Source organism: Sycon ciliatum, chromosome 5 (assembly GCF_964019385.1).
Source record: "Sycon ciliatum chromosome 5, ocSycCili1.1, whole genome shotgun sequence".
NCBI classification, from domain to species: Eukaryota; Metazoa; Porifera; class Calcarea; order Leucosolenida; family Sycettidae; genus Sycon; species Sycon ciliatum.
This window is the reverse complement of record NC_088647.1, coordinates 32521328-32548027: the sequence shown is the minus strand read 5'-3', so window position 1 is coordinate 32548027 and position 26700 is coordinate 32521328. Positions and strand designations below refer to the sequence as shown.

Genomic DNA, 26700 nt, shown 5'->3' with positions numbered 1-26700 from the left:
TAGTAATAGTAGCCTATGTGAGTATGTCTATCGATCCCTGGCTAAGACTAACAAGTAGAAACTACTAGTATGTCCTCCTGATCTTCACCAACAGAAAATACCGATACATAATTGGCGAACTCGTGCCCAGTGCGAGCGAGATAGGGCGCTTTTCACACGGCTCTTTCCCGTGGTTACCGTGCACGCCAAGAGCCGGCGCGGCCACGACCGCACCGCACCGACCCCGTCGCTGGTACAGCACTGAGTCTGTCGACATGGCGTGCATGTATGTACAATGCACATCTCAGTGATTGGGTCAATCACAGGATAGCACGGACGGTCGGTGAACGCATCCGTCACTGCTGGGCTATGCAGTGCAGCGTGAAAGACTGCTGCAACCAGCTAGTCATGCCCACTAGATCACACACGATGGCCCACTTGACTCTGCATCTGACCCTATGGCCTATGCCATGGCTATACAGGTGATACCAAGTCTTGATCAGCATGCGGAGGCTAGTAGGGGGGCACACTAGTAAATGCTTTGTTGTTGAAAGTGAAACAGGAACGGAGCGGGGAGGACATCTGAAGCTTGGGAGGTTTGCCAGCGCTCTGGCCTCCCGTCCTCCCCTCACACTTTGTCACCAGCATCACCACCAACAGCAGTAAGAGCAGTAATGGAGGTGTACGCTGAGCCATCGCCATCAGTGAATAATACATCATCGTTGAGCCGTGGTTTGGACTGGGAGCGTCACAGTGAGCTTCATGTCTGCCAAGTTCCGTCCACTCTTCCCAGGGACGCTGATGCGGGAAGAGGAGACTATGAAGTGCCGTTGTCGGTCGCTGCAGGGCGAAAGGGCTTCGTCGGTTGGATTACCTCGGCTGTGCGAAAACAGGTGAGCACTCTTTTCTGAGGTAGAATGACTGATGCTGTCCAATGCATTGCCTCATACATTCGGCTGTGCTGTGAGAAACCAAAACAGGGTTGGCATGTTGTTGATACCTTGGAGTTGCTTGTAGAACCGAATCTTGACAAGTACACAGACTTTATGAGAATCACATGTGACGACACGGATACGGCGTGTGGAGTATTGGTTTTGTCGCTACTCCCTCCCAGTGTCTACTTACGTAGCGCCACTCGGCACGGCCATTCCTGATGTGGTGCCTGGATTTCCAGATAGGAAACCTAAAAAGAGAGGTTTGGCAAACTGCCGGAAAAGTACTCAAATGCGCAGAGCTTCTTCACATAAGAAAAAGACAGAGGATCCCGATTGGAATATGTATGTCCTAGCTCAAAAGTTTCATGCCGATGTTGTCTGATAATTGCCTCAGTATGGACTTTGAGTTACGGTATATTTCAATCGAAAACCTCTGTCTGTCCGTTTGTCACTCTCCCTGTCTGTATCTCGGTCACTCTCTCTCTCTCTCTCTCTCTCTCTCTCTCTCTCTCTCTCTCTCTCTCTCTCTCTCTCTCTCTCTCTCTCTCTCTCTCTCTCTCTCTCTCTCTATCTTTCTTTCTTTCGCTGTCTGTCTGTTTGTCAGTCTGTCTGTCTGCATGTCTCTCTCTCTCTCTCTCTCTCTCTCTCTCTCTCTCTCTCTCTCTCTCTCTCTCTCTCTCTCTCTCTCTATCTCTCTGGCTCTCTGCCTCTCTATCTCTATCTATCTGTTTCTCTCTGTCTCTCTCTGTCTCTATCTCTGTCTCTATCTCTGTCCCTATCTCTGTCTCTCTCTTTCTCTCTCTCTCTCTCTCTCTGCCTGTCTCTCTCTCTCTCTCTCTCTCTCTCTCTCTCTCTCTCTCTCTCTCTCTCTCTCTCGTTTTCAAGTACGTTGCAATAAGAGAACTGTATAAAGTCTCTACTGACGATGGAGGCCTAAAATACACGTACTCTTCCAGGTCCCATAGTCAACTTGTCCAATTCAGTGCATACATTACACATCCCATACACATAATTATTGTATCGCTCTCAGCCATCGGCGCTGGCCGAGGATAAGACAATTCCCAGCTGCGGTTGTGTTAGCTCCAGTGCTGTTGTCAACGAATCAGGCGCTAGAGCACGGGCGATGAACGCACTACATGTGTTATCATCACCTCCTCCATTCCAAGTACAGGCCACAGTGTAGTATCGTGTACGCCGCATTACTATACATGTATACGTATACATGTACATGTACTGAAACTAGCCGGCAGTTTTCTCCATGCATATTGCATGTAAGGAGGAGAATCACGGAGGTGCTCCCAGAACTTAAGTAATTGCATACTACACAAAACGTATTCCATAGCATTGCGCGGATTCGTCTTACATCCAGATATTAATTTGTCATACTCAGCTTTTCGGCGGCGACATCTCCAAACACGCTTAGCTAGTTTTCATTGGCCGAAATGGAATGAAGGAATGAGGAATGAGCTGGGGTCAATGAGATGCACACACGATATTATCGTAATGTCATCTGATCGGTGACGGGGCTACCTTACTTCCTTGCCCGCATACCTGACCTCGCTGTAAGCTGCCAAATACGAAGCATCGAATATTGCTTTCCGCCTGGACCGCTTACCTTGTGACGTACTGCGTGCCGAAAGGCCTCGAATATGGTCGGCGGCATCGCTAGGAGCGCTTGGGCCATTTCAATCCCTGTCTAAACTGCTGTCTCGCGTGTCACGATATATTCGGTAGCATGTTGAGGTGTTCATAAAACATGCCAAGCATGACTTCTTCTCTGGTCCGTCAGCTTGTTGGACGTTCTAGTAGTTTCCACCACAGCCTCTCTCTCTCTCCCTCCCTCCCTCCCTCCCCTCTCTCTCTCTCTCTCTTTCTCTCTCCCCCTTCCCCCGTAGCTCTCTCCCCTTTGAAATTCGCTTCCATAGAATTGGGCACCATTGCCCGTTTGGCCTTGCGAAGTAAAAAAATCAACAACAACAACAACAACAACAACAACAGCCTAGGCGCTCGTTTCGAACTGCTTCTAATCTAACTGAACTAAGCGTCACTGTTCTTACATCCGAGTGAGCAGCATGTGTACATACAGGTACATGTACTTAATCATCGCATCATACATGGTGTCCGGTGATTGGTTTAGCATGAAACATTTAAACGTTACAACGCAATCCGACAGGATTTCTTTACTTCAGGCTTGTGTTTATATGTACCGCTATATGGCTTTGCGCTCCACGCTTTGAGCACTTGTTCGGCAGTAGCCACAACCCTGTATATCACGCAATCTCTGAACAGCTATGGCTGTTCCGCCCTCGATAGGTCTCACCAATGACTGTAAGGCTTAGAGTCATCTAAAGTTCTAAACACAGAGTAACATAGCCTCGTATGCAAGGCAGTAGGCAGAGCGGCTTAGTTGCAAACTTGCGATAGTTTCTGCTACGATTTCATGATCGTACAAGGCCTGGAAACTCGACGATAACTACGATGGTGTTCAAAATGCAATGTACCTTGCAACGCTAATGGCTCGTTGCAGTTTAGAGTTATTGGGCACCCTTGCGCGCATACGTATTCTCTACCGCTGGGCGAGGCGACAATGACTTTTAAAAGCGTAGGCGAGATGTTTCCGACGAGAAAGGAAATTAATAATCTTCTATGTTTAAGGCCATGTCGAGATTTTTACAAGGTACATATCCCACCTGCAGGCACTTGGGGCTAGCATGGGGTGAGACGCTGCTGGTGGAGCCTACCATGCTCAACCGACCAGAGGTCCTGTTTGTTCCCTCCTGCTCCTTTCTCTCTCCCCTGCCTCTCTCTCTCTCCATCCCTCTCCCTGTCACTCACTCCCTTTCTCTCTTCCACACACACACACACACACACACACACACACACAACGTGTATCTCTCACTCATACACGTGCACATAAATGGCGCACAAATACGTAAAGGTGCTGTATCACTTGTGTTGGCTGTCAGGCCCAACCAATACCGACGACATTCTGCGCAGCAATCTCCACTGCGGCCCAATGTTTCGCCATAGGTTGTCACCGATTCATAGTCGCCAGTACGAGTTACCGGCGATCTCTTTCCAGGCTTATTATGACTGTCTCAATCGGTACCAAGATAGCTGTTGCTCCGTGGCGAATTGTTTTTGAAATGTCCTGTTTTCATTTAGGAGGACCATTACGGTAATTATGTGATGGTAGAATGGTGACGACAGCTATGAGAAATGAGGGGCAAAGCAGCGGCAAATTGACGTGACATTGTGAAGGGTTGAATATCTCCAAATTTGGTGCTCACCGACCCTGGATACATCACACTGTATTGATGAGGTCTAAAATCTGTCGTGTGTAACCTACGTAGACGAAGTAAACCCCCAATTTTCCGAGGCAATGTGCAGCAACACAAAGTCATCTCCGATTCATGTTGTGAATCCTGCAAGTTCCCAATAATCAGTTCTGGCGGATGAAGACCACCGCGTGTGAGAACCGGGACCTATCCATTACAGAACATTGAAAACTAGCATGTGTGAAACGTGGTAATTATGGCCATGGCCAGTGTCAAGCGTTCACTCACAAAGTTATGGACATCACGCTTTCTATATAAGTATAGAAAACCTGGCTAGTCCGACCGCACCAGGAATCTCCCGGAGTGTGATCCCTATGTATAGGTGGTCTCCTTAGTCAGGTTCATAGGTCTGGAAAACGACACCCATTGGTCCTGGTTCCTCTTGAGGCAGGTGGTCGCCTTAGCAGGGTGCCCTCTCGGAGACTCTGTACAGGCGGTATACATATCCACGCACATTACAAGAACTTACAAGATCTGAGGTATTCACGTTGGGTGCCCACTACGTACATCTCTGCACTCCAGTCCTGGTGTCGTTTCCATAGTTATTGGTGCATGAACGCAGTCACGATATTACGCACAACATACCTGCACACGTACATGTATGTACCAGCAAGCAGTAACTGGTAACTCCACTCGCCAGGGCAATGGGGCGACTGGCGAACCGGCGCGGGAAATGACTGGTTTCGCTCGTAAGCGTAAAAATGCCCGTAGCTCCCTTCTTCATGCTGGTATCGAAACCGGCGCGCGGAAACGTACACATACCTTCCTTTAGAACTGAGCAGTTACGCTACTACAGGTATACATGTACAGTACACTGTACACTGATGTACGTATGTGAGGTATTCAAACCCAGTGTCAGTACATGTACTTCGAAGTAGCACTAACAGCAAGGTTAGATCTTCTACTACATGAAAGGGAAACACAAATCAGTGACAGTCTACAGCTTGACTATGCACTTAGAATATGGGCAAGGGCTTGGGAACATAATATCCCCCCCCCCCCCCCCCCACACACACACACAAACATATTCACACACAGGTGTATACGACTCCCAAGCGCAGATGTACCATGCACATGTATGATCAAAAGTACATTACCCCCGCCCCCCCCCCCCCCCCAAGTCTATGTATGTACTCTTGCAGTCTTGGTATGATGTAGGTCTGCATGGGTGTTAGGCATTGGCAGATTCTGCTCGAAAAGCAGTGAAATTGGCAGAACCATACAAACCTTATGGTGGGCAATTCCTCGAATTCTGTTCCATTTCTTTATCCACATACCAAACATGCATGACACTTACCAGAAAAAGTACCGAATTCTGCCAATTTTTCTACCGGCCTTTAATATCCGCACGTGCCTAGTCTGCATGGGTGTGCTACATGTATGCCGAGGGTCAGAGGATTTCCTGTGAGCCCAGATACAAATCTCTCTTTTGGCCCTGGGCTATGGAGGGAAATTGCTGTCGCCTGGGAGTCGAATGCCCATCTGTTTTTGAGATCGGTATTAGACGTTTACGCGACGTACACACTTTACAGCCTAGCCTTACGTTGGTGAGAAAATTGGCAAAATACGTTGACACATAGACTACAAAAATAGCAGTAGCTGCCTTTTATGGGAAGATGGCGTGAAAGACCAGACGGCAAGGGTTTGGAGGTCGCAACGATTTGCTAACAACAAGCGAAAGAAGAAGAGGGGAGAAGGAGAATACTCACTGCCCAACTAAATTCTACTTCTTCATTGTGTTTAAACATGGCCCTCAAGAGAATAATAGAAAGCTGATGATCGCTTAATGCGTGAAACTCAGAGTTAAAACACTTTCTCCGTCCTTTCATTGTCTAAAAAGCTGAATCTACAATTATGACGATTATTAACAATATTACGTCTTGGTGACATGTCGATTTTGTTTATGCTCTTGATTATTCACTGGTTTGAGGGAAAGACACAAGCGGGAAAAGTCTGAAGACAAAATTTACTGTTGTCACTAGGATTCGAATCCGGTCTTGATTATCATTATGAAAATGGTTGTCACGGCTCGTCGTCCCTTTTCATTGTGTTTTCTTTACACTCCCGTCTTCAAAGACTAAGTTCTTGCTTGCGATGCAAAGCAATGCAATCGGAGTAAATACAGGCTGTATTTTTAGAAGTATTACATGTAGTTCATCAGGTGACTAGCTATGAGAGCAACGCGCGATTTTGTGGATCAGGTGTTCACAGGAAGAGGGAAAGGGCTCGTTCATCGGTTATTGTCACGCTTGGTGCGGAAAGAACTCGATTCTTGCACTCGTAGATCTACTGAAAGCGCTAGTGTTGTTGTGTAAATAAGCGTGACCAGCGAGATGCGCTATCGCCAATATCACGCAGGTATGCGCGTATCGAAGCGGCTTGCTGCGAAAATGTAGCTTGAACTCGCTGGCAACCTCTCTTTACGACTCCACGCCGCGCGGACAGACTTCGAGACGTGCCGCCAAAACTGAGTGCACCTGTGAACTTTAGACTGACCCCAGCCCCTTCAGCATACAGTCATGCAGGCATTGCCCAGCTACCTCATGCATGCTTCGGGTAGCGACAACGATTTTGAGTATGACTTGTGTAGAATCTACATGACTGGTAGACACTGCATAAAGTAAACGACATGTGGAAGCACTGTGACTGCGTCGCGGCTTGGCCATCTCCACGACCCTCCCGCGATCTGTCTTGCGACTTCACACTGGTTGCCACACACGACGATGTGCAGGTGGCCTTCGCTCGCAAAGTCAACCGCGATAAACTCGTTGCTGGCGCAGACAGGAGCTCACCCTGGTAGTGTTCATGTTGTTCGCACCCACAATTTCAGTGTATACACAGAACAAAAGAATAGTCAGTGCACACATTGACCGACATAACGAGCCTTTCCGTTCTGTGGATCGGGCTGTCAGAAAGTTTGTGCACTCTTTCCTCACGACCAGAGCGCCTCTGTAGACTCTAGTGTGGCATTGGCACAAGCTAACGACCCGTTCCTCTGCTGCTGTAAAAAGACAGGCAGGTCGAAGATTTGCTATTCATTTGATTCGATCTCATCACAAGCTTGAAGCACATGCCGCCTGTCTCTCGTATAAGCTCATGTTCAGAGAAAGCTGTTGCGGACAGTGAAAACTGAAGGTGCGCGTACCTTGTCCTGTGGCATTTTGTAAAAGCTGTGAAAAACAAGGTGTTGCGTACAAATAGTGCAGATGCCAGCTTGCAGAGCGACAAAGAGAAGCTCGTCTGGTCCTGTCGCGGTCTGAGGAAGTCGCATATCCCAGGCTGTCCTGCTCATGGCGACGTGAAGACGTCTTCTTCTCCTTGTTCCATGGTTCGGACGATGCAACTGCACTGTCCTCGGATGGCGAACGGACAATATAAAAGCCAGAGCTTGAAAATGATGAAGTAGAGTTGCTCGATCCAGACCGCACGACTCTCGATTCGGCACGATACCTTCGTGGCTGCCAGGGTCTCTCTCTCTCTCTCTCTGCCCTTATAGCGATGTTAGAGAAAATGGTGAAAACTCGAAGTCGAAATGGGGGTACTCCGGTCACGGACTATTCAAGGAAGCCTTTGCCTATTTCCTCACGAGCTAGTATGCTGTTCATGCAGATCTTCGGCTCTCATCTGACCGAGTCCGGCGGCTTCTCGCCGATCGGTTCGCCTCGCTCCCGTGCTAGTTCGTCCAGCGGCACGCACGCCTCGGACAGACGAGGCCTGGTGGGAATCATTGCACCAAGCAGCGTGCGAGTGGATCGACCTGTGGATGCTCAGGCCAAGTCCACCAACGGTGGCCCGTCGCCCGTCTACATCGGCTCGTTCCGCAATGCCAAAGGAGTAGACGTAAGTGTATGTTGTTGGTGTGTGTTTGTGAGTGTAACACATGTCTGCTTGTGACCATTCCGATCTGAATACCATCATGTACATTGCTTTTGGAATAGCGCTGTTCTTCCGACTCTTGACTTGAAAAATAAATTGACGAATGTAGAGGAAGATTTGGAGTTTCAACTTTCAGAACAGTCGCTGCATGTGGATGCTGGGATTCTGGAGGGGTGCTACAATAGAGCGTGGTGTTGTCGATACTGGACCTGTGAGGCACCACTATACAACACGTGCGTGCTCCTTGCTACCGGCTGTGGCGTGATCGAACAAGGAATGCCGTAGTTGACGATTGCTGTTGTTACTTGGTGGTCGTGATCAAAGATCACAGGCGTTGTCGACAGTGGTTAATTATTTATGTGCACACTGCACAGGTGCTTGGCTGAATCACTGCTAGCGGTAATCTGCCGTGACCTTGTGTTTTTCTTATCTGTAGTTGTCACAAACCACCCTCTCAAAGCATGTACTTCGTAGCTTAGTTCTAGTAGTGTTGGGCAACTATCAACAGCCCAGGGAGATGATGGGGGTAGATGGATATCTTAGTCACCTGAAGTAGCTGTGAATGGCTTGCCTGTATGCTGTGTGGCATTTGATATTCAACTAGTTCTGCACAGTTCCTATTGTGCTTACAGCTGTAATTACTCTTATGATTACAGGGTTAGTGGCCTTGATGGTACCAGTGCTTGGTGTCTTTTGCAGCTATGACAGTGGATACCTTCCAAGTTCTCCTAGAAAGAAAAGTGGAAGCGTTGATAAAGGGGGGGGGGGGGTGGTCTGTAAACACCATCCCCTTAGTCCCAGCAATGCACTGTCAAGATGATGGCTATGTGCACGTGCACAGATTCATACATTGCATGGCTATTCCTTTGGCTGGTTTCCTCCCCTCCCCCCCCCCCCCCCCTATGCACACATACGCCCATCTTCCATATTCCGGATATCCAGTTCCATCTTCCCATTGAATTCCTCGCCTCACAGGAACCTCAGTCCTGTACTTAGGTGTTGCACACTCAAGAATAGGATGCCATTTTCAATGTTTTCATCTCTCGCCCACATGTCACCATTCACAATGCCTCCATTTTCTGTACGTGGATACCCGCGTACGGTTTTCCTTGCAGATGCCAGCCACTATTCAGCTGGCTGGAATGGAGGTGTTTGGCCTGCGGGAAGATGACCTAGCGCGAGAAGCGGCACGCTTGCAGCGGCTACGACACCCGAACGTCTTGAGATTCTACGGCATTGTCATCTCTCCACCGGGGCCAATGAAGCTGGTAAGGCACTACTAGCCATTGCTGTTGTTGCGTCAAATCTAACAGACAACCACTACAGCCATAACCTTGGTATATTGACACACACTTAGTCTATGTTATTTGTACCGAGTCTTTGCAGTAGATGCGGGTAAGCTCGCACGAGTTAATCTTCGTAGCGAATTTATAAAGACAAGTATTCGTCTGGGTACATTCATGTTGTTTTGGCCATGGATACGTAACGTCACGTTCTGTAGCGTAAGGGGTAGACATGATCATTGCTGTGCTTTTTTGCTGTCCCCCATCTTTCTACAAAAAAGGTGATGGAAAACTGCCGCCACGGAAACCTACGTGATGAGCTGCGAAACGGCGGCATATGCGTGCCTCTCGATCGCCTTCTGAACTGGAGCAGGCAGCTGGCTGCGGGCATGGCACACCTTGAGCACCACGGCATAGTGCACGGTGACCTGAGAGCACAGAACATCCACATGGTCTCCATCGACAGGGTGAGTCATTGGCCTGGTCATTGCACGGGAGTCAAGGCCACCCCGTAGGGTTTATTTTGCCACATATTAATTTGATTTTAGTTTTGCCGGGAATTCAAAGATTAATAGCAATAGCAATAGTCTATGGAATCATCTGATCGTACACAAACATGTTCAACGGTCTTCAATAAGCTATGTTTCGCAATGCTGTGTTAGTTCTGCATGCAAAACCTGAACACTGGCTTCAGTGTATTTACCATGATCATCATTTACCAGCAGAGCTTCAAAATTGTGACCTTGATCTATCTGCTGTTCATTATGTCTGTACAGTGTAAGATTGCGAACTTTGGGATGTGCCGCACAGCAATCAATTACAGCAGCAAGTCATCCAAGATATCCTTTGCATGGTAAGCGCTCATCAATAACACCTTGTGTTGGTGTGGAATGCTTGGCCAATTCCTGTTCTGGTGTTAAGGGCCCTTCGACGGCTTCAGGAATGACAGACGGTTAAGGGACCGTCTCAGTTCATGTTAACAACAAGTGAATCTGAAGAGTATGGCCCTAGCTCAGATGAGATGAAGCCCCTGCAAAAGGGAGTACATGTACCATGGCTGCTTGTGTAATATGTAGCCAAATCATCAAGTCCTCATTTTGTATTACTATCTGTAGGCCACTTATCACCTATAGGTGGCCTATCCACCTATCATTTCTAGCTTCAAAGGATCACACAAACGTTGAGTATCTTCATTTCTTGCTTTTGTCCTGCAGGGCATCGCCGGAGGCCATCAAAATGCAACTGGTCACGCACCAGTCGGACGTGTGGAGCTTCGGCGTAACGCTCTGGGAAATATTCTCGCACGGCACTACCCCCTGGAAGGGCTTGAATGGTCTGGAGGTAGGTCTCGTGGCTACAATAGGCTGTTTTCGTATGAATGGACAGCACCTGGATACACAACACACCCTTTGTGTGAAGAGGGAATACAAAATCATTGAGGTGTCATGACTGCAGTAGGCCATTTTCGAATGCATTGACAGACCCATGTGCAAACCTAGTATGAAGAGGAAATAAGAACTCATTGAGGTCTCATGCAAACAATTGGTTGTGTCCAAATGCACCGATAGCACCCGGAAACACAGCATAACCTTAGTGTGGATAGGGAATGCAAAATGCATTGCCGGGGTAAACACACCTATTCCTTTGGAGGGTCGAAGGTGGTTTGCTCTCCATAGGATGATATAGTGTACTTCAAAGCTAATGGTACTTGAAACAAGTAGATGAAAAGACGAGGGAAGGGCGGGAATAGAACTGCCGTATAGCTTTCTTGTTCGTTGAGTAGTGGGTGAATGCACTGGGACTTGACATTGAACACGCGACATTTCGACAATAGGTGATTTCCTTGTTGACAGATGGTAGCTGAATACCTTTCTGTTCTCCTTGGTCCTTCCAGGTTTTGAATCAAATCGACTTGCCTCTGAAGATCCGCCTTCCTCGCCCAAAGCACTGTCCAACACTGGTCTACTCTTTGGTCAGTCTGTGCTGGAAGCCGGCGACAAGTGACCGACCAACGTTCAAAGCATTGGAATCACTTTGGAAAGAGGTAAGAACTGCAACAGAATACAAGTAGTGGAGACGGTATCAATAGAGCTGACAAGTGTAAATGGCGCAATGGGCTCCGTGCACACAGACACACACACAACCCGACACACACACACACACACACACACACACACGCTGGTCTGCCGCTGCCCCCCCCCCCCCCCCCCCAGCAAGCAGTGAACTGAACTGAGTGTTTCAAATTTTGTACCTGTACTTTTTCAATTACACAGAGCCATCCGCATCGTGCTCGTGTTATTGCCGATTATGATTCACGGAGCACATCAGAGCTAACCCTGACCGAAGGTGACCTTATCACACTCATACACAGGTAAGGCCAACGACATCGTGCTGTGTTTGCAAGGTATCTGACGCACTGCCCAGAGACAAGTGGACCTAGCTTCTGGGAAAGCACGTCACGGTGAGAGTAGTCCATGCCAACTGCGGCTCGGATATTTCAATGAAACAAGAGAAAATGCCTGAACTTTTTCCCATTTTCAGTGATCTGTTCAGAACACAGGCCTGATCACTTAACATATGCTTTTATTGCAATAGGATAGGCCTGTGCCTAGGTGCCATTGGTGCTACCAGCTGAGCATGCAGTGCTTTTTCTCAATACTGTACTACACCGATTGCGCAATTATGTGTCTTGTACCTAGGAGCAAGCACCCTTCACAGTCACGTTCGCATAGCTGTGTACATCGAGTGTTGCAGTTCAAATCTGCACTCTTTTAAAAGCGTCCCTCGTGCTTTCTATTCCGATGTGCTGTAAATGTTCCTCATGTCGTTTATAGGATTTCATCAGAGTACTGGTATGGTCAGAATCAGCACGGCCACTATGGCGAGTTTCCCTGCAACCACGTCGAGCAAGTCTTCCTGGACGAGTGGAGCGGTGCTTCACAGAAACCAGCTGCCGGTGTGTATGTGTTCAGTACAGTGCCATTACTGGGTACAATGCTAGTACTTGACCTATGCTGGATACCTGTGTGCTCTTCAGAACAGACTGGATGTTACTAGCCATGTACAGTGGTCCCTCTATAATCCGGCACCATTTGTGCCACGAAAATCTGCTGGATTAGGGAGGGTGCTGGATTAACAAATCTGATTTACTGCTGCAATGTACATGAAGAGGACATTTTGGCTACTGAAAATTGTGCTGGTTTATCGAGGGTGCTGGATTATAAAGTGCCGGATTAGAGAGGGACGACTGTACGAGTGAAAATTAAATTATGTAGTGTACTTTCATGGAAAGTGTGAGCTTCGAAGTCTGAAGAAAATGTCGAGGAGCCGCTGCTTGGATGACATCTACACCATAGCTCAGTGGTTAGAATACCGCTGGCCTGTAGGGAAAGTCCCTGGTTCTAGTTCTGGTGGCGACAGTACATTTTTTTCTGCAGACCTTTTCCTTTTTCAGTCCTAGACTTGAGAAAATAAGAAAACCAATAATAGATTTCGGCAAGAATGCATCCCATGTACAACTGTAGTTTCTCAAGTCCAACATTGAGTGTCTCCTGTTATCAGTAGTTCCTATCTCACGATACATATTGCGATCATTCCGTCTTCTCTTTTGTTTTCTCTGCACAGTGCGTGATGTGGACTGGAAGCCATATGAGGACCGGGCGGCGAGGTAAGGTTACTGACAGCAGTTGTGAATGTATTAGAACTTAGCCAGTACAGCCAGCCTTGCGAATAACGACTCTCGATCGTGCGTGAGAGAAGTGCGAATAACGACTCTCGATCGTGCACGAGAAAAAGTGTCGATATTCACGAGCTGTCGTTTGTGAGGTTGAAAGTATGCAATCAAGTGGTCACTGGGCCTGAAGTTTGTGTCGTTGTTCGTGAGTTGTTATTACACCCGAGTTCGTTATTCACGACGTTGACTCTAGTCCAATTCCTTGTACGCATGATGGGTGGCTACATCAGGTGTTATTCCAAACCATGGCTTCGTGTAGTTACCCGCTTCATCTCTAAGCTGGCTTCAGTCTTGTGAATGTTCTCAATAAGTACAATTAGATAAATATGCTGCGATAACACCCCCCCCCCTCCCCCCCCCCCCCCCCACACACACAACACACAGATCTGCGGCCCAGACCAAGTATACTAAGGCCTTCGACTTCGAGTTTACTTTCTTCAAACTTGACCCCATCGTGAACGGACACCAATCTGCATGCCAAAAAACTCATGCCTGGCAAATACAGCTTCGCAGTGAATTGATTTTTTTCCGTTTCATGGCATTTTCAATGGAATTTTCACCCAGATCATCAAGCAGCAGTGACATTGCAAATATGGAGGACATCAGCGAGCCTTTCGAGTTCAATCGTCACATCTCCGTGCCCTCAGGAACATGTCCAAAGGAGGCACAGAGGTAAGTCACATCGTCTACCACATCTGTCTGTCCCGGTCTGCTACAATTACTTCAATTAGTTTGTCCCAATTGTGGCTGGAGAGACCACTGCCAAATGTCCGCCTTGAAGAGAAACGGCATTCTCCCGTTTTTGTTGTCAAAGAAAATACTTCTTGTACGTTTTGAAAATCCCATTTGCTGTATCCAAAACACAGCCTGCTGTGTTTCACCATGTGTATTGCTGAGAGTAGATATTGTTCGCACTGTCATACGCATGCCCATTAGCTTGTTGATCTGGGCGCCAAGATCCATAAAATCTAGGCAGAAACTCACTTTAATTATCACTGGAAAGCCTTGTTGAAATGAATGCACACCTCTTCACACATCCACTTTCCCGAATGGGATCTGTGTCGCACTCCTAGTCACAGTACATATACGTGAAAAGTCTATGTAGAGTAATGGGGGAAAAACGGCTAATTGTGGAAAGAGCAGTTTGTGAATCACTCAGCTGTGCGATCATTCGTACCGCCCTTTTTCAACACATTTTCCTTCTACTCACTGTGTCTGTTCAGGCTGCTGGAGAAGGAGTTTGGCATGTCGTCTGTTCGCTTCAGCACCGTAGGTCAGTGAAACCACCACACAAACAGTTTGCTTCACTCTTTCTCTTTGTCCAACAAGACGTACTGTATCATGGCATTGTGCTGTTGTTGGGTGAGGGTTGATGTTGGGCATTGTCATGTACAAGTACAACGGGAAACTGAGAAGGGATTATTGCGCTGGGTTACTATGCAAAGGTCCTACATGCGAACATGCTTTCTTTCCTTCCCTTACTGAAACATTCCCCGTGGTGGTATGCGATGCATTGGTGATGTCAAGCTGGCTAAAGATTGGATCTAATTGACATGATTTCTAAACCATCCTGATGTGCTCTGCTTCTCTTGATTGCATCGCTTAGGCTGCGCGGAGTACGACCTCGCGACACCGCACAGCACCAAAGCGAAACCCAGTGGCGGCGGCAGCAAAGCAGAACTCAGCGAATACGAGGTCATTCAGCGGATCATGGGCGTGGATACGACGGCGGCGCAACGCCGGGAACGGGCACAGACGCACACCGGCCGAGGCCTTCGCCGCTGCCCTTCCGAGCCGGCACTGATGCCGGCCTCCATGCTGGACAACGAGTACATGAGCATGGGCAAGGCCACGCCGAGTCCTGGCTTTCCTCCATCGCGGCCTACTCCACCACGAGCAACCGCAGGAGCAGCAGTGCCAGCAGGCAACAAACCGGAGGACGAGTATATGTATATGAGGTCCGGGGTGAATCGTCTGAGCCAGAGTGTCACCGCCACCTCGGTGGCAACGGCCACCATGAAGAAGAAGATGCCGAAAGTCAGGAAGATTCAAAAATCTGGTCAAACGTCGTCGCCCCCCAAACTCCCACCAACGAGTAAGAGTTCATCTCCGGCACATATGCGACCACGAGCCAGCACGCTCAATCCGACATCATCGCGAGGTGTGACTAAACACGACAGACCGGCAGCAAATCACCCTGGTGCTATGACCATCAGACAACCTGCCGTGCTGCCCAAACCCAAGGTCACCACCCCGTTGAGCGGCGGAAGCAGCAGCGCGACACTTCAACGAGACAAGACGCCAGCCAACGCGGCGAGCTTGTCCGTGCAGAGTCGAATCGAGAAGCTGCGCGATCGCTGCAACTCTGACAAGCCGCAACTCCACGCGGTCAACAAGCGGCAACTTGGCGGCACACTAACCGCAAACCGTCGTAGCTGCTCTGTTGAAAATATGCTAGCATCATCACCCGTAGAGCAGGGCTGTGTCAAAGCTGCCATCAAGTCACTGGGTGCATCGGACCAGTCGTTGCCGGGCAAGCGGAGAGTGCGCAAGACCCACTCCCGGCCGCGCTCCGTGTCCGGCTCGAACGGATCGCTGCCGTCGCTAGCGCCCCCGTCCACAGTCGGTGGAGTGCTGGGCCGCCGCTCTCCTCGCCTGGCCGAGCCCGTCTCGCCGACGTCCAGTGGCTATGAGAGCTGCGGTGACTGATCTTCACCAGTGCTGATCTGCGGCGACTGATCTTCACCAGTGCTGTGGCACTGCCGCACGGCAGGCCGATCTGCACATAGTGCATAGGAACGTATTTGTTAACCTTGAGGTCACGATTACATAGCTTGAGACATAACATTAAAATAAGCCGCTTCCGTAAAGAACGTACCCAGACCACATGTAGAGTGTTATTACGCTGAGGCCGCTAAACAAGTTTTGTCTTGCAACACTTGCATGACCATTACAATAATAATTATTCTACACATAGCCATATTTTTATTTAGCTCTCACAGTGCCAGTCAGGTTTTAAAACTCTCATGCGAGCCGTAAACTATTTTCACACCGTGCCAAAGAGCAGAGAATTGTCACGCTATAATTATATAATATTCCAACGAAAGACATAGCTATTAAAGCTCGCAGTGATTATCATCATTATTTTTCTTCCACCCTGCTTGGGGAACAGCATGCTCGGCGGCGTGGCATTGCACGGAGCATCCTTCCACCCTGCTTGGGGAACAGCATGCTCGGCGGCGTGGCATTGCACGGAGCATCCTGTCAGCAGTGTACGTCACTGGGTTTTGTACTCTATTTTTACACGATTCTGGAATAAAATTTAATACGATAAACAACACTATCAGAAACACGGCTGAAGTGATGAAATTTCTGTTAGCAAAGAGTATCAAAATACAAGAGAGATGGTAAGATATTGATGAGCTCTCAATGAGCGAAACAGCTGTCCAGAGGATATGCAAAATCTACCCAAGAATGAATTTTCCCGCTACTGCAGCACTGGAGTATGGTGTTGTGAATGTGGGCCAAGAGGGCGTCAGTGTGGAGTGGTGGAGTGTTTCAAAAACGATATCAAGAGTACATAAACCAGAGTGTGCAACTGTGCATATCAGATCTGAAACAGCGCAGTTCGTGCACTACGTCACCCTGATGAGGTCAGCCAAGCCCCGACTTGCGTACAGCTCAAATTTTCATGTTTCATAGCCTGGAAATCAGCCAAGTTTGCTTGATTTTACACGTCCAGTTTCAGGATTTCGGTGTTTTGTGTGACTGTGTACGCTGCGTACATCCACCGACAAGTAAAGTCACCAGGCTATCTGTATCAAAAAACCGAAATCAGGACAAACTCAGTGACCTGCACCACCGCGACCGGTTACGCAACTTTTCACCGTACCTGTGGCTTACCATGCCGTCAGAAATGACGTACTGCACGAATTACGCTCCCACAGGAACCATGCCGAGGTGCACACTCTGGTTTATGTACTCTTGACGATATTGATAGCACCTACTTCGAAATAAAATAGACACGCAGGAAAAAGGCATTACAAGCCTACCAGACAGAGAATTACACACACACACACACACACACGCCGTGCATATCGCACTGACACCAAGAGTCCATACACATACAGACTGCTGACTGTTGACGCCATACATTAGTTACTACGCTGGAGTGTTCTGTAGCAACCCAGCGACGGAATTGTCCACAATAAAATTCAAAAACACATCAATACTGGCAGCAGAATCTTCGTACATTGCCGAGCAGCTGTGAAAACTGCATACTGCAGCGCATGCTGCAGGGTGGAGGGCTTGGAGAGATCACACTCACGAGTGTAGGATGCTCTTCAACCAATACTGTAGCAATCAATACAAAGCCATGCTCACGCTCCTGAGTAACTGCAAGTGGGCAGTGCTGCGAGTTTCATTCAAACCACAACAATCACATGCTCAACGACCTGCACGATGTACTGAATTCCATGTGACATCCTGAACAACTCAGAAGCCTGAGAACCGCAAGACACACATCCCTCTGAGCACTCAAGCTGAGCCAATACCTTCACAGTGGTTCAGGTTCCAACATACATGAGCACACCACTAAGACGTAGTCATGTACAGGTCACGATTACCTACGCCCTCATCAGATAGGCTCATCATCTATAGTCAAATAACAGTTAAACGTCACACTGTCAGCGTGTAGGGGTGGAATGATTGAGCTGCCAAGTTCGAAGGCCAGCTGAGACACGACTGTACGGTGGACAGTATCCGATAGAGTTGACTGAAGGGACATCTCCATCGACTGGCGCTGCGGTGAACTTGAAGTGCCACGTCGTCGTCCCGCCATTAGAACGTTGATAGTAACTACCGAGAGACACGGTGGCGGGTATACAATGGTGTGTTGCCAACTTGCCGTGGTGTTGGCTAGCAGTGGCGGTGAATCGCAGCAGCTGGACTGGTGCAGAGCACTTGAACAGCTGATAGAGAGAAGAAGCGACCGTCATCAGTAGATTGGTCTGCCTCTACATGTAGAACCAACACATTTTCTCTCCTTGAGCACTGAATACTGGTATGACCCAGTATTGCACTTGTATAGGAATAACCAGTGTACTTGGCCGGTAGTTTGTGCTCGTGACCGCGTTGAACAAACCAGGCTGGCGCAAGAGGGCGGACACCTCACGGTACTGCGATACTGTTGTGTACGCTTGGACAATGGTGTGTGCAGGACCCAGCACAGGCACACTGACTAACACATACACTATGTTGGAATGCCGTCAGTTGCTGGGACACAGCACAGTGAAAGCCGGTTGACTTTCTTCTAGAGATTCCGTCCAATAAAATATTGCGACAGAGCTTTCGGCCACTACTCCATGGCTAAGAGCACATGGTGGCGACGGGTTGAGGATGTAGTCTAAGTAAAGATTCTGTCCAGTCGAAACTGTTCACACCCTTAGTCGACTACAAGGTGATAAGGAAACGTTGTCCGGTCCAGACTGTTCACTCTCTCCGTCGACTACGAGGTGTAATGGGAACTTTGTCCAGTCCAAACGGTTCACTCTCTCCGTCGACTACGAGGTGATCTGTCCCGGTCATGCGATTCCCGCTCATACTGACGCCGATGTCGATCTGAATCACCATGCCGACCTCCACTGTCGCCTTGCCGACCATCTGCCCTGTCACGATCAGAGCCGCGGTAGTCACCATGCCGATGAGCAGTGTCTCTCCGTCCACCAGACCAGCCACCTCCGCCACCGCCTCTGCCACCACCACGCCATGATGGAGCGTTGGCATTGCTGGGACGGCACAAAACAAACACAGAGACACGGAGATACAGATAAACAGACAGACAGACACACACACACACACACACACACACACACGCACACACACACACACACATACCCCCCCCCCCCCCCCCCCATCCCCCCAATACACATAGAATACACACATGCAGACACATGCACACTTGCATTGACTTGACCTTGCACCGTTAGCATGGGAATATACACGAAATAACACAATACATCCTGTAAAACCAGAAAGTTTAACGTTTCTGTAATTTTGGCGTGATTACGTGCAGAAAGTTTAACGATGGTTACCTGGCCACCCATCTGTATGCGCATCTTTATACAGACATCTAGCGATAACGATTTTTCAAAAAGCGAAAAATAATTGGTCGTTAAAACGTTAGACTTTGTGACTCGTTAGACTTTCCGGTTTTACAGTACTACGGTATCACTATGCCTGGGAACAGAGACTCAAAGATCACGCCATCGATGCAGGACCTGCGGAAAGTATCCTTGCCCTCACAATCTATTGACGGTAGCTCCCTCTATCCACTCATAAGCTTTGCAAAGAGTTCACTTCAGACCACTGAAACAACTGCGCAGCGCTCAAATGCCGCTTTGGGCTGCAGGGCCTAGGGAGTAACCCTCTTTAGAGGTTCTACATGAGTCCATAGGGGACAAAACAATGTTGGCAGCACACTGAGCAGTCTGGCCTTGAGGCTCAACACACACACATTATTGTAAACAAGTGCTTGTGATATCACTCAATGTGAGAACACACGCCTCACATGATGAAATACGACAACCCCCATCAACACAATCATGTTGCCGTCGAAATGTCTAGCACTATCTTCTAAAGCAGCTCAATCATACACTTTGTGTGTTCAAATACTCACATACTAGGCCTTTCGTACCATTACATTTCAAGTCGAATACAAAGGTGATTAACGCGGCAGCAATTAAGTCCTTATAACTGGCACTTTGGCGGTCAGAGCACTGACAAAACAGCACCTAAGATATCGTGTGCTGATTCGTTTCTCTCCAACCAAGAATCTATAGTCACATACAAAACTACTTAAGCACCTGGCAGAATACTCACAATGGCTTCCGGAACGGACGGTCCAGACCACCAAAACGGAGCTGACCAGATTCTTTTTGACCACCGAAACCGCCACCTAAATCCCAACACCGACATCACAGACAACAATAGCAAAAATCAAAAACCTCGCACCGTTGCGCAGCCCAGTGTTCGCAGGTCTAGGGCTGCGCAACGCCCGGCGCGTACTTGAGTGACGCTGTGACTGGATTTCATTGAGCAGTACAGTATCTCGGATACTAAGTACACTTTCCTGCTCGCCATGGGTACGTCTCATCAGAGATCCACTGTAGTCCATCCACGAGTATGTAAGTTGTTGTTGTTGTTGTTGTTTGTGTGTTTATTTAGAGTCGAAGAACAAACAGCAGGGCTGCCACTTGCTCCGATTTTTCGGAAATCGTCCGATTTTTGATCGCCTGTCCGACAAACCGACCGATTTTGTTCCCAAAGAGGGACAACCGATTATTATATTTTGAGCGCTTTTTAGTCCAGTTGGCCTTAATTCGGCGCTTCCAGGTCGCGTTTGGCCGGTCTGCATAATTGACATGGTTGTAGTGCGTGTGCTGGACAGTTAAAAATGTGTTCTGGGGCCCCAACAGCAAGCCATTTTCCTAAAAAAAAATAATCACGCGGGGCCCTGCCCCCAGCACCCCCGCCGGGGGACACCCCCTGACCCCCGTCAGATTTTTCTCCCTCCGAGTGTGGCAGCCCTGAAACAGGCAAATTTGCCTAATTTACACTACATGATATCGACTAAAAAGGAGAAAAAGTATAAAAGGCTAGTGAAGGTAATGAAGTCACGCATAACATCTACTCTTTCCGTGTGTAACATCTACTCTCAAATTCACACAGACCATGCTTACCTAAGCGGCGAGGAATCCAGCCAGGTAGATCGCGCTCGCACTCAAAATCGACGAAGATTTCACGACTGTCCAGAGTGCTCTTGTTCAAGCGCTGTCGAAGCCAGCAAAGGAGATAACGGGGAAAACAATTAATTTCGGACCGGACAATGATACGCCCATGACATCATGATGATATCGTCGCCTATGCTTCGTGACAAGCCTTGAGAGACAACGTTTCAGGAAATTTGCAGACGGACAGTATAATTACCTGTTATCACAACGAGCTGACAGGTGATAATAGGCAAATCACTAACAAACCGCAGTATAGTACTGTGGAGTCGGATGGAGAGCCAAGGATAAATTTATAGTAAAGAAAAAAAGGACCAAGAAACTACAAGTTACGCTATAATGTCCACTAACACCACCAGGTTGTTGGAGTGCGCATCCAATATGTGCTAGAGTTGTTAGCCAGTTAGTTGTAGAACATCAGTACCGTCGGTCAGTGTCGTGCAATGTTATCGCATGAGCTGATTGTTTAGAAACTGGTGGTGTTAGTGGACATTATAGCGTAACTTGTAGTTTCTTGGTCCTTTTTTTCTTCTTTACTATTGTACTGTGGCATGCTGAAGAACGGAGCTTTGAAAAACAAACATGCTAGGACTTCAATCAGCACAGCTTTATGATATACACGCAGTGACTCAACCGCACATAGACTTCAGCACTTGAAGCGCAGGAACTGCCTATGCTACGCCGTTGATCCCCCTCCTCGTTCTTCAGCGTCTCACAGTGAACGTAAAGGTAGGCCATAGTCAATTCTGACCGGGGGGGGGGGGGGGGGGGCAAGAGGTGTTAGAGACCTCCTGTTTCAATGAACTGGACACAGTGAGGGCGGTGCTCACTCGACAGTACTGTTGGCTTAAATATTTATAAAAAATCACGGTTCGCTTGGGACTCATTTTGACTGAGTTTTCAGCATCCACCCTGCAAAGACCAAAGGCGTAAATGCAGCAAGATAAATTAAACAACAACAGAGCCATGGCACACAGCTACACTCACCTGCTGAGCACGTCCAGCATCGCTGCTCCGATCAAACTCCACAAAGGCATAACGGCGAGATGCACCGGTGACTGCACATCACAACAAATAGGCGGAATAGGTGCAGCAGCAGCAGCAGCAGCAACGTCAACAACAGGAATGTTTTATTCCCGTAGCTATGCAGAAGACGTTACTTCAGTAACGTCTGGCGCTAGCCAGGGTCCACACAGCTTTAATTTGGTGTTTGTTTGTGTGTTTGTTTGTTTGTGTCACGCCTGGAGCTATCCCGTATCTGTCCCGTATCTGTCCCGTATCTGTGACTAAAAAGGCTCTACAGGATTGTGCATAACAGCTGTCCACAATATTTGCGGGCTCCTGTATCTGTCCCGTACCGTACCAATATTCGTCGTATTATGTATACGACTCCCTGATGTAGAGGGAGATTTGGAAAGAAATAGGGAGACGAGGAGGAAATTAAATTAGAATAGACGCCGAATAGGTGATAGGATGCGTCAGCATAAACATACTTTGGAAGAGAGATCCCGTCGGTCCCAGAAAACGTCAGGACAGACATCCCGTCGACTCCAGAACGCCCGTGATGAGCAGAGTCAGCGCCGGTCCCAGGAAACGTCAGGACAGACATCCTGTCAACTCCAGAACGCCCGTGATCGGCAGAGTCAACGCCGGTCCCGTAGCTATGCAGAAGACGTTACTTCAGTAACTCATTGAAACGTTTTTGCAATACAATGATGTAGCTAATCAAAGGAAAAAACATATCCATCAGTTCTAACAACATGCACGATGAGCTGGGCAACAAAGCATAGCGTAGGGCCCTGAGCTTGCAAGCTCTCTCGTTTCTATACATGTACTAATCGTAACTGCATCTCTTGGCGATTGGGGACAGCCAATGTTCAGTTACAAACTCATTTTTGAAGAAGGGCTGAGGCTTCCTGCAGCTTCATCTGTGAAAAGAATTCGGGTGGACACACCCATTCCCATAGCGCTGCACATCACATCCGAACCAGTTCCGTTATTTTTACAACGGAACTAAAAAAATAAACGAGAGAGCTTGGAAGCTCAGGGCCCTACGCTATGCTTTGTTACTTAGCTCATCGTGCATGTTGTGGGAACTGATGGAAATGTTTCCTGGGACGGCGCTGACTCTGCCGAGCACGCGCGTTCTGGAGTCGACGGGATCTCTCTGCCGACGTTTCCTGTGACCGGCGCTGACTCGCCCGTTCACGCCTATTTTGGGGACGACGGGATCTCTCTTCCAAAGCATGTTTTTGCTGACGCATCGTATCACCTATTCGGCAACTAACATCCATTCTAATTTCATTTCCTCCTCGTCTCCTTATTTCTTTCCAGAAAAGTCTCTCTATACATCAGGGAGTCGTACTGTATTGGCAGCTACCCTAACGGGTCACGCCGCCCACCACCCAAGCATGGGTATGATGAGGGACAGTGGCAACAGAAACAAAAAAACAGCAAGCAGGGAGAGAAAGCAAGAGAAAGACGGCGATAGTAGTACATCTGGTGTGCGACGTATAGAAAAGAGAGATGACAAGAGATGCGCACAAAATAGGAAACAATAATTATTTTTGCAGTTCCGAAACAATCAACCAGGTGATGGAGTGTGGGCACCCGAAGTCCCGCCTGGACTCCACTGGAAGAACATCCCACGCAGGGATATCAGCGATAGGCCAAGTGTTGAAAAACAGCCATGAGGACACATCGTCTAGAAGTCCACCGCGCTCGAACTGAAATTGCAGGTTCAAACAATTTACCACGCGGCGTCAGGCAGCGTAACTCTTCTCCCTGCATCACCATCCATCTCCAGCAACCGTCTCCACTCACAGCTCATGCCTCTGCCACCACTGTACTCCTCCAAGCTTCGCAGTTTGAAACCATTCGGGGGTCAGCTACACCACCGCGAATGGAGAGACGAGGACGACAACGGTCGTGACTGAAAAGACACTGCCTTGGCGACCGCGTCGCGGAACCCTCGCCCCAGCAAATTCAGAAATACGCCAGGGGCAACTCTGGTGGACCCAGAGCCACCTCCTTGGCAAGACTAGTAAGAGAAGCGACTGAAAACTCAGATAAAACGGAGCTACAAAAAGTGCAACCGTCCCCTTCAAGCACAGTTGCAACACACAGGGAGTCGTATACATGTACATAATTTTGTGGCCAGCTGTTTGTAGCCAGCTGTGTTTGATGGTACGGTACGGTACGGGACAGATACGGGAGCCAGCAAATGGCCAGCTGTGCGATACGGTACGGGACAGATACGGGATAGAGCCAGGCGTGACACAAACAAACAAACACCAAATTAAAGCTGTGTGGACCCTGGCTAGCGCCAGACGTTACTGAAGTAACGTCTTCTGCATAGCTACGGGAATAAAAAAATAAAAATAACGGAACTGGTTCGGATGTGATGTGCAGCGCTATGGGAATGGGTGTGTCCACCCGAATTCTTTTCACAAACTCATTTTTGCTTTAATTAATACTTGCTTTGTTTTCCTAGCTTACTATTGCCGTGGCTGGCTCAACGCCCTTGTCTCAGGGGATTCTGTCCCTGCATTAGCTATGCTTGTCACATGCTATGAGATTGTGTCTAATAATAATAATAATACATTATTCTAAAGAAAAGACAAGAGAAATCATTTGAGACAAGAGCCAGGAGAGAAAAGCCAGGGGGTCATGACGAATTCTATAAACTTGGGTATAAGATACCTTAGAGGGGCGAGCTTTTTTACAGGTTGCAGTAAGAGAAGCCACATCAAGCACACGAGAAAGATGGCTAAGTTAGGTACATGCAGGGGAGAAGTGCTCTTGGTCATTGGCCATCACGAGAATTAACAATCATGCTGCTCCACTCCACTTTGCTCATTTCGTGATGCTTGTATTTGTCAAGTTAGTTTTCCCAAATCCACAGCAGAATAGCCACAAGCTCTTACCAATGTCCTTGACTAATCGTACGTTCACCAGCTTCCCATACTTCTCACAGCATTCGCGAATCGTTTCTGCAATGACCCAACAAAAAAGGAAAGCACAATGTAGGAACATATGTGCAAATAGTGAGAGCTGTCAAGACTCCACCGAACACCATTCTGAGCATCTACACTGAATCAGCAAAGCAATGAGCCTTGCTAGTAACACTGACGTCAAGCCACCGAATCAGCATAGCAGTGAGCCTACATATAGCTAGTGCTAGTAAAACCTGATGTAAAGTGCAATCATGGTGTGCACCGTACACGGATGAGCCCTTTCTCTCACCTTCGCTCGTCTCTGGGGACAAGCGTCCGACGAACAGGGTCCTGCGAGCTACACCAGCCACTTGTTTGTTAGGGTGATCTACAGTGTACACCAGGGTCAGAGAATAATACAAAAAGAGATGAGAAAAACAACAAGGGACATACAGTAGTCGCGCGCCGAAGAACGTTGAGCCCAAGAACGTCCAGCCTGAAATGCTAAGAACTCCACAGCCTAAAGCTAAGAACGGCGGTGTTGTTTTCCCAGCAGCTTTTGGGATAGATATGATCAAGTACGAATTGTTTTAAGAAAGTGCTATAGGAACGCAGCCAGATTGTCCAACAAAATAAGAACGCCCCAGGCTAACCCCTTGGAAACAACGTTCTTGGACGCGAGACTCTACTGTAGAACAACACAGTACTGACTCATACAAGACCAAAGTGAAAAACGGTTGGCGATAACAGTCACGGCAGTGCACACAAAAAAAGAAGGAAAAAAGGACAAAATCACTTGCACATGTTCTGTTTGGTGCCTGTGGCATATATTTTAGAGTAGTCGCGTATCGTGTTATTTCTTTCCTTCTTTTCTTTTGTGATGTTTTGTTAACCTCTTTTCTCTCTCTCTCTCTCTCTCTCTCTCTCTCTCTCTCTCTCTCTCTCTCTCTCTCGTATAGTACATGCATGTGTGAATTATTATCTGCTCGCAGCGCTGCTCATTTTTAAACCCGTCCTAGCCAGTATGCTCACTTCATTCCTGATGATGGTTATTTTATGACCGGAACGTTGAAACACTTTTTCCTGAAATGAATTTGTGGAAAGCAGTGATTGGGTGTGAGCAAGTGTTGCTCAGAAACCACTTTTTTTACTTATGAAGCCGCGTGACGTGCCCTACAGGATTTTTAATCTTTATTTATATACCAGGCACAGAACACATTGTTCAAATTAGCACATCAGAATAACTATACTTGATGTGCTGCTCGATTTATTCACTGCCATAATTTTTTTTGTCTCCTCGTAAATTCTCTCTTCAATATTTTCGTAAATTGTCCATCTACTAGTATGACAAGGTATAGAGATAAACATTTCTTAGAGCTTACACTTCGCAAGCATGGCACGAAGTACTCCACGATCGTGCGGCACAGTGTCAGTGCCATCGATGCTGCCAGCTTGCAGGGGTTTATATACCTTGGCGATGGGAGTCCAATTAGACGACGACATTGCTATTTTGCATGCAGTGAATGACAGAATTTTTGAAAAGAGAAAATATAAGAAAGATGTCTTCACTGCAGATGTTGGTAGCCCTACAGAGCCTCCCTTAGCCTTTGAGGGCGGTAACCTTGCCCACACAGTTTCAAGAAGGGCTTTAGGACTTCAGTTTAGATGCTGGTTGGAAGAGCTCGCACACGAAGATTCCATTGACTCATAGAAGAAAAAATATTATTGTGCTTGAAAGCCCATTTCAAAAAATTGAAAGAATGGATATGAGGGTGCACGTGCGCTGCATGCATCCAGAATCCTCGCGTCAGTGCTATGGTTACTATTTTGCGCG

At 48.0% G+C, this 26700-nt stretch overlaps 2 protein-coding genes across 2 annotated transcripts; one reads left to right on the top strand and one right to left on the bottom strand.

Moving 5' to 3' along the window:
• The first annotated feature begins 496 nt into the window (after positions 1 to 496).
• LOC135818366 (uncharacterized) lies at positions 497 to 16165 on the top strand. The gene is made up of 13 exons (XM_065331721.1): positions 497 to 872; positions 7862 to 8092; positions 9244 to 9396; positions 9693 to 9878; positions 10188 to 10264; positions 10626 to 10752; positions 11306 to 11455; positions 11685 to 11782; positions 12246 to 12367; positions 13036 to 13078; positions 13709 to 13816; positions 14368 to 14417; positions 14751 to 16165. Exons 1-13 carry the CDS (start codon positions 654 to 656, stop codon positions 15851 to 15853), a joined length of 2667 nt encoding a protein of 888 aa, XP_065187793.1. The 5' UTR covers positions 497 to 653; the 3' UTR covers positions 15854 to 16165.
• Positions 16166 to 17279: 1114 nt separating this feature from the next.
• On the bottom strand, positions 17280 to 26601 carry LOC135818367 (U11/U12 small nuclear ribonucleoprotein 35 kDa protein-like). Its single transcript, XM_065331722.1, has 7 exons — positions 26249 to 26601; positions 25177 to 25254; positions 24858 to 24923; positions 21919 to 21989; positions 20884 to 20974; positions 20024 to 20099; positions 17280 to 18930 (listed from the first exon to the last, which is right to left on the bottom strand). The coding sequence occupies exons 1-7, from the start codon at positions 26367 to 26369 to the stop codon at positions 18690 to 18692; spliced, it is 744 nt and encodes a 247-aa protein (XP_065187794.1). The 5' UTR covers positions 26370 to 26601; the 3' UTR covers positions 17280 to 18689.
• Positions 26602 to 26700: the final 99 nt, after the last annotated feature.